The following is a 14451-nucleotide window of genomic DNA, read 5'->3' on the forward strand; positions in this document are numbered from 1 at the left end:
TTTGGTGGTAGTAGTTTATGATTATAGATATTTTCAAGTGCATAATGATAATATATAATTAATTCATTAGGGGAACAGGGTATGTGTATATGGTGGTACTTTATTTACTGTAATGGACAATAAGTGATTCTTTCACTATAAATACGTCAACTACAAGATCATCATCTAAGAAGATGTTATGATCGTTTTGTCTGTAATTACGCTAGCTCATTCACCATTCAAAATAAGACAAGTGGATATGGATCAAAACAATTCAAATTTTAGAATACAACGATAAAGAGATGTTTATACATATGATTTAAATAAAATGAAAATTTTTTGATTGTTAGTCTATCTCTACTCGGAAATGTCAAATTACAAATGTCAATGTCACACATGGCATGTTGGGACGCATGTTGTTTACGAATTTATAACCTCATACTATTTTTTTTATCGATACTTGTAATTTAAAACAATTCAAATTATTGTGATACTATTTAAAATATACTTCTGTTAATTTTTTCTCACGATGGTGAAGCGCGTAAGTAGAAAGTGCAATCACAAACAAAAGTAAAATTTACTTCGCAGTTAAAGTCTATACTTAAGTTTTTAATATTTTATTCGTAGAATATGAAGAATTCGGTTTTGAGTGAAGGAGAATCAAACATCATTAATGAAAATGGCAAAAGACCTAATGATTTGGATAATAAAGATGGAATAAAACGCATAAAAACGAAGAGCTTATATCGTCAACCAACAGCTAACGAATTAAATAGGCTCCAAGAAACGGAGAATTTGTTCAATTCAAACTTATTTAGACTTCAAATTGAAGAGATATTGCAAGAAGTTAAGGTAAAAGATAAAACAGTTAACAGAATTAAAGAATGGTTCGCAGACTTTAAAACATACTTATTATCTATACCTGAAGACGAAACTGAATATGATTTGACTGAAAAGTCGTTTGCTAAGAAGATAAATGTTAAACTACCAATCAGTAAAGAGCATAACAAAACAAAAGTTATGTTTAAATTCTATAAATTTACCGATGTTGAAATTGTTGGTTCATATGCATTAGGATGTTCAATTAGTTCAAAATTAATAATTGATTTACAAATAACAATACCAGCCGAGACTTATACTAAGAATGACTCAATAAATTATAAGTACCATAAAAAGCGATCTGCATATCTAGCTTACATTGCTTCTTATTTGACACAAACAGACTTAATAGATGAATTGAAATATTCCTTTTTTAATGGATGTGAAACAAAACCAACTATTGATATAAAACCCAGTGGAAAACTTGGCAACCATTTAGCTATGCGTCTTAATCTGGTGTGCGATGCTGAAGCATATAAATGTCACAGATTTAGTCCATCTCGGAATAATTTAAGAGAGTCATGGTTGTATTCCACTGAAAATCAAGAGAATGTGCCTGAAATTGGCCCACCAACCCCATACTATAACAGCAGTGTATTATGTGATCTTACTGCATCTTTGAACCAGGATTTCTTGCGAGAAATTTTGATGAATAGTGAAAATTTGAAGCAGGCCGTTGTGTTGCTTAAGATTTGGAGGAAGCAGCGTAATTTACAAATATCTGGTCATGTGATTAGCATGTTAATTGCATACCTTGTACAGTCAAAGAGAATTAACAATATAATGAGCAGTTACCAAATTGTAAGGAACATTTGGATAGCATTGAGTAAGTTTATGTTAATTTTTTTACATTCCAAGCTATGCTTGTTTGTGTATTATCTACATCAGAGTTGAAATGAACGATTATTTAATACATATATTGCTTCTATGATTGCCATAGTCATAAATGATAACCTAACTCATCAGATTATGAGTGAGGTTATAGAGAGTGCACCTGTGTTTGGGCAAACACTTGTGCCCCATAATGTCCTACGCATGCCTAGTTTCCCTTGAGAGTGATAAGTGACCACCACTTTCCAAAGATATCCACACATGTTATACAATTATTATACCATCAACTTGCTGCCACCCATAGGAACTAAGTATTATATCCTTTGTGCTTGTAATTACACTGATTGATTGACTTATACTGACTGATTCACCCTTGAAAATGAAAGAATCTCAATTAGATGTAAAATAAATAATATTAATAGATGAAATAAATATTGTACTGTAATGTACTGGTGGTAGGGCTATGTGCAAGCTCGTCTGGGTAGGTACCACCCACTCATCAGATATTTTACTGCAAAACAGCAGTACTTGATATTGTTGTGTTCCGGTTTGATGGGTGAGTGAGCCAGTGTAATTACAGGTACAAGGGACATAAAATCTTAGTTCTCAATGTTGGTGGTGCATTAGAGTATGTAAGCGATGGTTGACATTTCTTACAATGCCAATGTCTAAGGGTGTTGGTGACCACTTACTATCAGGTGGCCTATATGGTTGTCTGCCTTCCTATTATATAAAAAAAATCACTATATTTTATTCCTTCTGTAATATTGATTTCATTTTAGAATTGAGTGCAATATTTTGTTGTTTTTCTATCTATTTATTTTTAGTAAAATTTTCTACTTTATATTTTAGAATTTTATAAACAGAATGTTATTGCTTAAAATTGCTTGTTATTTATATGTATATGCTTGTCATCTTACAGAATCATCAGAATGGGATTCAAAAGGTATATCTCTGTGTAAAGATCAGACAACACCATCGATAGAGGAGTTTCACCAACATTTTCCCGTCGTGTTTGTTGATAGAACTGGCTATTACAATATATGTTGGCAGATGTGCAAGGGCACTTACAATGCTTTGAAGAGAGAATCTGCACTTGCTATAGAAATATTGGACAATGGAAAAATTAATGGCTTCATTCCTTTGTTCATGACATCTACCACAGCTTTGTTGCAGTTTGATAATATTCTGAGGTGAGATGATAAAACGAATACTTACATATATTTCTTAATGTGCATTCACCATACAAAGGTTATCGAAACATACATGTATTCATAAGTACGTAATTAAAACTGGCCTAGTAAAACAGACAAATAATCAAATAGCTAAAGTCCTTATGAAGCAATTTTAATAAAAGTATAGATGGCACCAAAGATAAACTTAACATTCATTTATGATATAAATTCATAACCTTGATCTGACTAAGACCTTTATGTTTTTTAAAAGATTACAGCATCATATTTGTTAATTGCTTTATAGAATGAAAACTAATGAATTGTTTTTATTTTATTTTACAGATTCAAAACTTTCCCCGAGGTAAAGGAAAAAGTGTTAAATAAAGTTCCTAAACAAACAAGAATTAACTATGGCCTGGATCATTTGTCGTTAGTGACAGACACCCTGTATAACTTAATAGCTAAGGGTCTCAGTAATAGAGTTGATTTGATACAGGATATTGTGGAAGCAGATTTCTCTTGGCCTGTCAAAATGGCACTCGAGAAAGCGAAAAAAGATGGGTGAGGTTACATCTTTATTTAAGATTTGACATTTACTGTGCCCTTTAGACTGAATGATGACAAAACAGAAAGAAACTGAAAAATTTGCATACGGGTTTATTTTAAATAGGATGTTAGCAATGTTTAGTGTTAAAGGATATGAAAGTTTGAATGAATTTCCTTCTTTTCTGAAGAAAGAGCTTAAATTAATAATTTTGAATTATGATTCGAGCGAAGTCCTAAAACACTAGTATTGTACATGGAAGTTATATGCATTACTTAGAGAAGTAACTGTAGACAATTTCATACATCATCAATAATATAGTATTCAAAAGTTTGCAATTCTTTGTGTATAGAAATGATGATCAATGGTGCTGTCTATGACATACTTAACATGTAACTTATAAAACTTAGTCTATGATCAATTTTTATAATATATTTATTGAAATGTATATATAATAGATTTCTATTAGCTGTTTAAGTATTCTTTCTAATAATTTTGAGAATGTTTTATCTTATATTTGTTTAAGACTATCGAATCAATTCAAAAATTAATTAAAAATAAATATGTCATGTTTCCCTTAAAACTCAATTTTTTTTAATCGTAGTTATGAAGAAAAGTTGATGTTTGGTTTTATATTGAATTCCGAAAATTTAATGAACATCGTCGACAGAGGTCCACCAGCCAACATGCCTGAAGCAGAAGAGTTCAGGTAATTATATTGCAAACTGCAGGTAAGCCAGTAGCCATTCTATGTTATGTGGTAACCATTGCTCATTGACATCGCCGGCCCAACCAACCAGTCTTGGGAACTAAGTTCTTCCTTAGTTCCCAAGGCTGGTTAACTAAAGATGTTATGTCTTTTCCTTCATCGCTGAGCACAAAATTAATTGTAAACATAAAATATCAGTCGTACTAGCCCATGTCTAAACCAAACCTCGGTTATAATTCAAAAGTTTTAACCAATGAAATAGCCTGACTATTACATACTGTATTGGGGGTTGTTGAGATGTATAGCAGTTGTAAAAATATTTTTTGACGAATATTTTATAATAATAATGTCCTGGTACATTATTTACACATGGCCATCTGATCCCCTACTAAGCAGAGCTTTTACTATGGAAACCAGACAACTGATATACTACATATTCTACTTTTCTTTTGTAAATACATACTTATATATATAATTACACTCAGACTCAGGACAAATAGACATGTTCATGCACACAAATGTCTGTCCTGGGTGGGAATCGAACCCACAACCTTTGGCGTAAAAGCACAATCCAACCACGACACCAGTTGGCGTGGTTGGATTCTGCTTTTACGCTCGACATTTTATTCAAAATAGTTTATGAATGATGTTCGGTGTTCTTTCTAAATGTGCAGGACATTACTAATATAATAGCTGTATTGACAATAGCTTAATAAATAAAAAAAATATGTTTACAATTATTTATTTTGTTTTCATTTTTGGAGGTTTTTTTTTTACTTTTTTTTAAGTATTGTTAAAGTTAACACTTTAAGACGAATAATATTAATGGAGTGCAATGCTTAGGGCATTCTGGGGCGACAAGTCTGAACTGCGTCGGTTCCAAGACGGGTCCATCACAGAGGCGTGTGTGTGGCAAGACGGACCCGTACTGCCGCAGATACTTCAATATCTGCTGCAACTGAAGTACGGTGAGACAATATTCTTACTTATCACATTATTTTATACTATAATAAGGACTAAAAAAAAAAATGAAGAATGCAATTAAAAATTCCATCCCGAAATGTTGACTGATGTGCCCTTGAAATTTAAATATGGAACATGGAAAATAAACTCAATTAAAATAATGGAAAGATGCATCAAAGGCGCGGAGAGCACGTCTGCGGAGACTTGTTAATTTAAAAAAACAAGCTGTAGTGATTTATTGATAATTAATTAAATAGTTAATTTAAAAAGCGTTGCACGTAACGTGTTTTTTTTTCTTTCTTGATTTTAGTTTTTTTTGGGTTGTCCAAATAAATAAAAGAAGCGTTCAATGCGCCGTCAACTACGGCCATTAAGATTTTATGTACACTGTGCATGTACACCCACTCATCACATATTCTACCGTCAAACAGCAATAGGTAGTATTGTCGTCGTTAATACCAGCCCCCTTCCAGATATCCAGCCCGCGCGGCTGCAGCACGTGGGCGACGAGCTGGCGGCGCTGGACGGCGAGGGCGACCCGGAGCGCCGCTCGCGCGCCGTGCTGGCCGCCTTCGACGAGCTGCGCACCCAGCTGCGCGCGCTCAGCCAGCTGCCGCTCGACGTCGCCGCCGTGCACGGTGAGACGATGCGTCCTTCTTGACCGAACGACTGGCCTCGAGTTTGGATTTGTTTCGCTGATGTCGGCGTGTCCCGCAGGCATATCCCCGGTGTTCAGCTACTGCGAGCCGTTCCCGGCGAGTGGGGAGGGCGGCGCGCGCGGGCCGGTCCCGCGGCGCGGTGACGTCACGCTGCTGGCGGCCGGTGACGTCACGTCTGTCTCCACGCCCGTCAACAGGGCCGTGCTGGAGTTGAGTGAGTAATATACTTATTGTCATTGCCAATATTTGGATTCTTCCATCCTACGCGTCGATTACTCTACCGAAAAACAAATACTTTGTTTTGCTAGTTTATACGATGTTGCCTTTGTGTGGCAGGATTATCCACATGTATAAATTTTATGCCCTTTTATTATTTTTATCCGGTATGTATTTGTGATTGATTTTTTAACGAATACTTCGTTACTTTTAAGATTTGACAGAGAAATAACGACAATGTATTATCACTGATACACAATTTTGTCGCTTTCAATGTCTCTTAATGTAAAATTAAAAAAAAGTTCTGAATGTACTTTACGAGATCGTTGTAGTTCACCTGTTGAGTACTAGATGGCGCTATGTAAAAACTTTTAATATTTCTGCATCGCGATGGCCAGATTACTTATTCGTTTAATGTAGTTCGAGAAGTTTTTGACTTTATGACACGCTATGAGGTCATTGATTGTCTCAACACTTGTATCTTTACCTGTCATTTTCAACCAATAAAAAAAGTTATTGGGTTATTTGTAGAAGATTCTTAGTAATGGGGTTTGGAAGTTGCAAGTGCGTACACTTTCCTTGCCTCGAAAATCACGTAAATCCGTGTCAGTCCTGCGCCTGAACTCTTTCCGGTCGTGTCGGATTGCCGTCCCATCGGATTTTGAGAGTGAGAAAAAAGAGAGTGCAACTGTGTGTACGCTCACACTTGTACACTATAATATGTCCTGCGCAGCTAGTCACACTTGAGAATGGCCGCCGTGGCCGAAATCGGTCACGAGGACATAATAACATCTTTAAATATAATTTGCTCATTCGTTCTTGAATCTCAAATCATACTTTACATGTGTGGTAAGAACCTACAAAAAAGATCATAACTACTATATTTATTATATGATTACAAAAACAACCTTATTTCAGCTTACAGCGGAAAATGGCCGGGAGATCTCGAAGCCTTCCGCTGCCTTAAAGCGGCCTTTCACTTACAAATAGCCGAGCGACTGAAGAAGCAGTACTCTCTCCCGACACAAGCCTACGATTCCCACATTGACGTGCTCAAAAACGGTCTAGTCTTCCGTCTTCAGATCGCCCACCCGAAGGAGATAACTCTCCTACGGAGACAAGTGGAGGGGGGCGTGGTGAAGTTCAAGGAGAGTGCGGAGAGTGTGGAGCTGGAGCGCGATACCGTGGTGCTGCCCAGGCTGCGCGGGGCGCTGCACGGGTCGGTACACGGTCTACGACAATCAAATTTAAACTATATATAAAGCTGATGAGGTTTGGTCAGTTGAAAGTGTTAAAGCGGGTATCAATTGAATCGATTTTTATTTTTATAAAAATTGTATTGGGTAACCCCTCTATTGAGACAGAATATAGTAATATTTAATGTAGGTGAAACCGCATGGAGCGGCTAGATTATTATTATTTAATACAAATACTACATAATTAATCCGGTCACGAATTTTAATTTGATCTCATTTCGCGTAAAGTTAGTCCCCAAAGATCGAAGGAAAGTCATATATAAATTAGTATAAAGCCAAGCCAGCAAAGCGACGGACGTGATAGTCTCCCGTAATAATGATTACAAAGAACGCGGCAGTAACGAGAGGGGGGGGGGCAGGTTACAGCTGCGCCAGCCCGGCTTCGGGTCCACGGCGCGCCTGCTGCGGCGCTGGCTGGGCTGCCAGCTGCTGGCGCCGCACTTCCCGCCCGACGTCAGCGCGCTGCTGGCCGCCGCCGCCGCCGAGCGCGCGGGCGGGCTGCGCGCCGGCGGGGCGACCGCCGGCCTGCTGCGCGCGCTGCGCCTGCTCGCCGACACCGACTGGGACCGCGACGCGCTGGTGCTGGACCTCGCCGCCGATCTCACCAGTGAGTGCGGGACCCGGATCCGCGGGGCGCCGGCCGGCCGACACTCATCTAATTTTTCGCGCAGAGGAGGAGGCGGCGGAGCTCGAGCGGCAGATCCAGGCGCAGGCGCCGCGGCCCAGCATGTGCGTGGCGACGGCGGCGGGCGGCGCGGGGGGCGCGGGGGGCGCGGGGGGCGCGGTGTCGGCGCCGCCGCCGGCCGCGCTGCGCCGCGCGCGCAGTCTGGCGCGCGCCGCGCTGCAGCACGCGCGCGCGGGCGGGGACGTGCGGGTGGGTACTCGCCCTCGGCGTGCCCGGCGCTGTTTGCGTGCGTGTCGGCCACTGACGACTGCTCGGTCTGCAGGAGGTGTTCGTGCCGTCGCTGCGCGGCTACGACGCGCTCGTCCGGCTGCGCGCGCGCGAGGGGCGCGCGGGGCGCGGGGGGCGCGCGGGGGGAGCGGGCGCGGCGGGGGAGGGGCCGGCGCGCCTCATCCCGGTCGTGGAGTTCGATCCCGTGCGGAAGTACTTGGACGAGTTGAAAGTGAGTCATTTGTTATTTCGACGTGCGGCTTTACAATTTAATTTCGATAGTTTAGAGGTGCAAGGAAGGCCCTGATCGAGATGTAAAAAATTTCTTATAGCTTGCCGGGGTGAATCCATCCCAGTTCCATTCGAGGCACTCGACGATAAAATTGTAAATTTCTTTTAATAATTGAATTTTGTTATTTAAAACGGCTCGGGGGCGTTTGATTTATATCCATGGTCATGTATGAAGTCGTTAGTTTCACAGTTACCTTGTGATAAGACTTACAGATTTGAATGAAACATTGAAAATTATTAAAAACGTTATAACTGTCATCTAAAATTAACTCCAGCCCTAAATTCGCTTTAAAGATAACGTTCAAAGCATATTATTTATATTCCAGTCGGTATACGATGACTTCGCAGTGTTCTTCTACAACGAGTTCGGAGGAGACGTCATCGCAGTTCTGTGGAAGCCGGATATACATGAACCTAGAGAATTTCAGGTATAAAATTAATACAGATTATATAATAATAATAATACAGATTATATATAAATACATTAAATGTCACTCCTGTACATACATATGCGAGTTACGATGTAGATTCAAGCCAATTGATTAGTATCAGTGCAATTGCTCACTTGCATCGCTGTATGTTTTCATATGCAATATAATAATGTCCTCCAGACCGATTTCTTCCACGCCGTCCAATTTCAAAAAATATTAGTTAACTGCGCAGGATACATTATAGTGCACAAGTGTGGGCACAACACAGGTGCATTCTCTATTCCCTTACTCTCATAATCCGATGGGACGGCAATCCGACACGACTGGAAAGAGTTCAGGCGCAGGACCAGCGGCTTTACGTACTTTCTGAGGCACGGGTGTGTACAAGCTTCCAACTTCCAGATTCCGGGTTCCTACTGAGAATTTTCGGCAGAAAAACCTTAAAACTTTTTTTGGCACGACCTGGGATTTGAACCAAGGACCTCTGGGTCTGCGGCCTTCATCTTGCCACTAGACCAACGAGGCAGTCAAATAGAGTTTTCAGATATAGTATATATTAAGAGAGTATGAAATTTTATTTGTTTTATTATAAAACGACTGCGATAAGATAAAAAAAAAACAATTGTGTAGTAAATATATAAGAGAATATATAGGATTAAATAAAACGCCATAAAGTATTTTTAAAAGTAACAATATATATCCATGGCCATCATGACGAGATTATATGAATGCGAAACGTGTGCAATTTCGAAGTTCAATTCGTCTTGAAAAATAGTTATTCAAATGGTTTGGTTTCAGACACTAAACGCGAACTCGTTGAAGCCAGTGGTGATAAACGGCGAAACGAAGTACAAAGTTAACATCGAGGCCATTCTCGAAGACTTCCGGATCCTCGGCGAAGGTCTCGTGAGCGAAGTAATCCAACCAACCGAGTGACATCGCCTACATTTAAAAAAAAATTAATATGCAATGAGTCTGGCAAATGGCTTACCTGATGGCAAGTGGACAGCACCGTCCATAGCCATTGGCACTGTAAGAAATGTTAACAATCCTTTACATCGCCAATTTCCCTTGTGCCTGTTGATGTACTGGCCTCATACTTCAAATCGGAAGACAGCAATACAAAGTATCGCTGACTAGCGGTAGAATATATAGTGAGTGGTTGGTACCTGTCCAGACGGGCTTGTAAAAGCCTTACCACCAACATTAAGAAATGTACAGACAGAAAAATAATTATATTAGATATAAATCATATCGCCACAATTGTATCAAACAACGCTCGTGTGTCTGGCTCAAAGTTTCCGACATATAAGCACGTTTCACTAAACCGATTGAGCTCATAGCATACACTTAGCACATGCTGAGTACGTAATAAATAATAAGATACAATATACTAGACAATAAATAGTGTAATCTGTTGAACAATTTCCAGTAAAAATTGCAAATTAATGTTTGTTTTTTATTTTTTATTTCCTACTAGTAAATTGTACTTCAAAATTTGCCTTTTTTAACGTATATAAGACATTAAAATCGACATTTGTACAAGCTAGCGCTGTACACGTGCCTGTAAGTTCTTTGACACTTGACGTCACACAATTCGTATGACCCAGTTACGATCATTATGTTATTACATTTTTATATGTACTTTTAGTGTAATAAAGACGCTCCGTAGTATCGGTTGGCTTGACAAACATATTGTTTTCTTTGCTTGACGACAACCCCGATTGCTCTCCGATCTACCTGACATCTGACATCTGACGAATTAAGTGAACGTGTGCTAACTAGCCCTTTCATTTTGGTCCTTCGAGCCGGATGATCTTGTATTTTTTAGTGTGAATAGCGCATCGGCTTAGTTGATCCTTGCAACCTAAGTTGAGACGGCGAAACGCGTAAAGGGCTCATGGTCATTAAAACCCCCCAGCCTCTGGAATATCAGCCCAGGCTATCTGAACGTGACAGTGACTGTTAGTGAAGTGAACTTTATTCTTGTTAATCATGGAAGTTATTACTCGTCAATCGGAAATTATCGAAATCATCAAGAAGATCCACAAGAACTTTAACAAGGATCCTGCTACTAGGAAGACTGAAGCCTACATCCGCAAACGAGTAAGCACTCTTGACAGCCTTTGGACGGAATTTGATATTAACCATAACAACATTTTGGCAACAAAGCCTGATCCATCTGAAGAGTACATATCGAAAGATATTTACACTGACACCAAAATTCTGTATGAACGAATTAAAGCTGTCATTAAGAATTATTGTCCTCCGTCGGACGATGACGATGACGTGAAAAATTCTTCTACACAAGATCTGCTTAGTGAGCAACGTACCAACTTCCGTGCGTTAAGCCGACAAATAAAGAACATCAATCTTGACAAACTGACGGAAAAATGGGAGATGGAGGACGAATTAAAGAATCTGCAATTCCGATGGAAGAATATTGACACTTTACACCTCAAAATTGACAACATATTAAATGGTGAAGATGCGGCGTACGAACAAGAATTTTCCGAGTACGAGGAGAAATTCAAGGCTATGAAAAGATCTCTAAACAAAAGAATATCTGCTACAGCGCATCAGTACGAGTCCACCTCTAAGGTTGAGGTTCCAACATTTTCCGGTGACTACACACAATGGCCTACGTTTTTAGATCTCTACAAAACTGGCATACATGACAACTCGACTCTGAGCAACTCTCAAAAGATGCAACATTTAAAAGGCAAATTAAAAGGTGAAGCTCATCGCCTCGTCCAACACCTTATTGTATCGGAAGAGAACTACAAAACTGCCTGGGAGATTTTGTATCACCGATACCACAACATTCAAATATTGTTTAACAAATATATTGAAGTGTTTCTCAACCAGCGCCCAATAGAAAGGCAATCATCGGCTGAAATTAAACGCGTACACGACACCGCGATGGAATGTATTCACGCTATTCACAACTTAGGCGTGGACACATCGAGCTGGGATCCACTGTTGGTCTACCTGTTAGTCCAGAAACTTGATCCTGAAATGCCTACAAGGAATCGCGAAAGATGCCTCGCGAGCTCCCCGAATTTGACGAATTCATGACGTTTTTAGAGGCGAAATTCATTGCGCTTGAACCCACGAATAAGAAAGAGAAAGAAAATTGGTCATCGACGAAATCATCTACGTCATTCAAGGCTAAAGAAAATTCTCACTTCGGAACTGGTAATAGAGCACAATTTTATAAAGCTGCACACGTGACGTCTGCCAATACTCAATGTATTTTATGCAATTCAAATCATGCGCTCTACCAATGTCGGAAATATGACTCCTTGACAACAGATGCGAAGTGGAAATTAATTGCGAAACATCGACTTTGCAAAAACTGCCTGTATGTGCACGAACGAAACATATGTAATTCTACAAAGCGATGTAAAGTTTGCAATGGAGGTCATCATACTTCTTTGCATGACTCGGGTAACGAACCGATTGCGTCAACTGCACCGGAATCGAACTCTGTACCTCAGCGCCGGCAGCATGCGACAAACAATGTGACTAGCGAGGATGACGAAATATTATTAACGACCGTACAATTACGTGTACGTGCTATTGACGATACCTACCTGACTTTGCGAGCACTTTTAGACCAAGGGTCGCAAACAACTCTTATAACTGAAAATGCTGCGCAACTCCTAGGACTGCCTCGCCAAAATTTTAATGCCTCTGTTACAGGAGTGGGTATTTCAGCAAAAAGAAGCAAGGGAAGAATACACCTACACTGCATGTCGATCTATAATGACTACAATTTCACCACTGACGCCCTAGTAATGCCAAAACTAGTGAACAGCTTGCCGCATGCTACTTTTGCAGCCAAGAAATATCCACACTTGCAACACATTCAACTCGCTGATCCTGACTACAATATTTCAAACAAAATTGACATTTTACTTGACGCAAAAATTTATGCAGAAATCATAATGAGCGGTTTGATCAAGGGAACTAAACAACAGCCCATTGCCCAACAGACGAAATTAGGGTGGATTCTGTCTGGGCCTGTTACTACTTTTAACTGCCACGTTCTTATAAATGGAGTTGAAGACATCGCCAACTACTGGGAGGTGGAGGAAATCGCATCCGAAACCACACCGATGACGCAACAGGAATTATTTTGCGAAGAACTTTATACCAAAACAACTAAGCGCTTGCCTGACGGTCGGTATGAAGTGCGACTACCGATGAAAACTGACTTTGAAGAGCATCTTGGACACTCCAAAGCACGCGCCGTGGCTCAATTCAAACAGCTCGAGAGTCGCCTGATGAAGGATAGCACACTACGTCAGAGCTACGGGCAGTTCATACATGAGTACATAGATCTAGGTCACATGCGCGAATGCACTGAACACAAAGAGCCTATGTGCTACCTACCACATCACGGGGTACAAAAGCTAGACTCGCTTACCACCAAACTTCGTGTCGTCTTTAACGCTTCCTCAAAAACATCTACGGGGAACAGTTTGAATGACCTAATGGAAAGCGGTCCCAAGCTTCAACAAGACATTCAAAGTTTATTGCTCAGATGGCGAACGTACCGCTATGTATACACAGCAGACTGCGAGAAGATGTACCGCTGTATTCTGCTGGATCACGAACAACAACACCTGCAAAAAATTCTGTGGCGAGATAATATTCAAGATCGTATCAAAGAATATCAACTGTGCACCGTGACGTACGGTACGAAAGCCGCTCCGTATCTAGCTATGCGTACGATGCAACAGCTAGCATTTGACGATAAAACTAAATTTGCTTGCTGCTGAAGCCCTGACTCATCATTTTTACGTCGATGATTTGTTAAGCGGCAGCCATTCGATTGACCACGCAAGAGAAGTCCAAAGACAACTTATCGAGATGTTACAGGGCGCTAAAATTAACCTTAGAAAATGTTCGAGTTACTTGCACACCTGAATACCGAACAAATAAATCCGACAACAATAGACTTCAAAAATGCTAACTCTACAAAGGCGCTCGGATTACGGTGGAACCCCGCTACTGACATGTTTACATTTCACTCGATTGAAGAATATGACGAATCGGTCCTTTGTACCAAACGTATATTACTATCGAATATTTCAAAAATTTTTGATCCACTGGGATGGCTATCTCCGCTCACCATTAGAGCCAAACTATTGTTTCAAAAACTTTGGTTGATATCTATGGAATGGGATGACGAAGTTCCACTTTAGATACAGCAAGACTGGAACAAAATCAGAGAAGATCTGAAACACATTGACGAGTTCTACATACCCCGGTGGATTGGGAATCTCTATACGTCTGTCGAGGTACACGGATTCTGTGATGCATCTGAACGAGCTTATGCTGGCGTCATATACCTCAAATCACAAAAGTGGAAACACCCCAATTTGAACTGAAAAAAGATATACAAATATGCGCCACTCAAACTTCAAATACTATGTTTGAAGAATTAATTAATAAACATAGTTCAATAAAGCATATTGTGCGAGTGATAGCTCGCGTTTTACGTTTCACAACAAACTTACGTAACGTGGTGACGCATCAAAACCATAGTGACAGGGCAACGTACTTAACTGCAAAGGAAATTGAATATTCCTCCGGACTTGTAATTAGAGCCGTACAA

General features: G+C 40.0%; 1 protein-coding gene across 1 annotated transcript; it reads left to right on the forward strand.

Annotated features, from left to right (window-relative positions):
* The first annotated feature begins 381 nt into the window (after window positions 1-381).
* On the forward strand, window positions 382-10274 carry LOC126773517 (nucleolar protein 6). Its single transcript, XM_050494467.1, has 14 exons — window positions 382-520; window positions 607-1684; window positions 2612-2882; window positions 3207-3425; window positions 4013-4117; window positions 4961-5085; window positions 5554-5718; window positions 5798-5953; window positions 6874-7174; window positions 7571-7818; window positions 7883-8085; window positions 8159-8335; window positions 8721-8822; window positions 9624-10274. The coding sequence occupies exons 1-14, from the start codon at window positions 509-511 to the stop codon at window positions 9759-9761; spliced, it is 3300 nt and encodes a 1099-aa protein (XP_050350424.1). The 5' UTR covers window positions 382-508; the 3' UTR covers window positions 9762-10274.
* Window positions 10275-14451: the final 4177 nt, after the last annotated feature.

The sequence above is a fragment of the Nymphalis io genome, chromosome 14 (genome assembly GCF_905147045.1).
Source record: "Nymphalis io chromosome 14, ilAglIoxx1.1, whole genome shotgun sequence".
Taxonomy (NCBI): Eukaryota; Metazoa; Arthropoda; class Insecta; order Lepidoptera; family Nymphalidae; genus Nymphalis; species Nymphalis io.

What these genes read in the sequence shown, in the direction of transcription:
- LOC126773517 (XM_050494467.1), top strand. An exon ending in GCGCGGGCGGGGACGTGCGG is followed by an intron (nt 8,086 to 8,158) that starts GTGGGTACTCGC and finishes CTCGGTCTGCAG; the next exon opens with GAGGTGTTCGTGCCGTCGCT. An exon ending in AGTACTTGGACGAGTTGAAA is followed by an intron (nt 8,336 to 8,720) that starts GTGAGTCATTTG and finishes TTTATATTCCAG; the next exon opens with TCGGTATACGATGACTTCGC.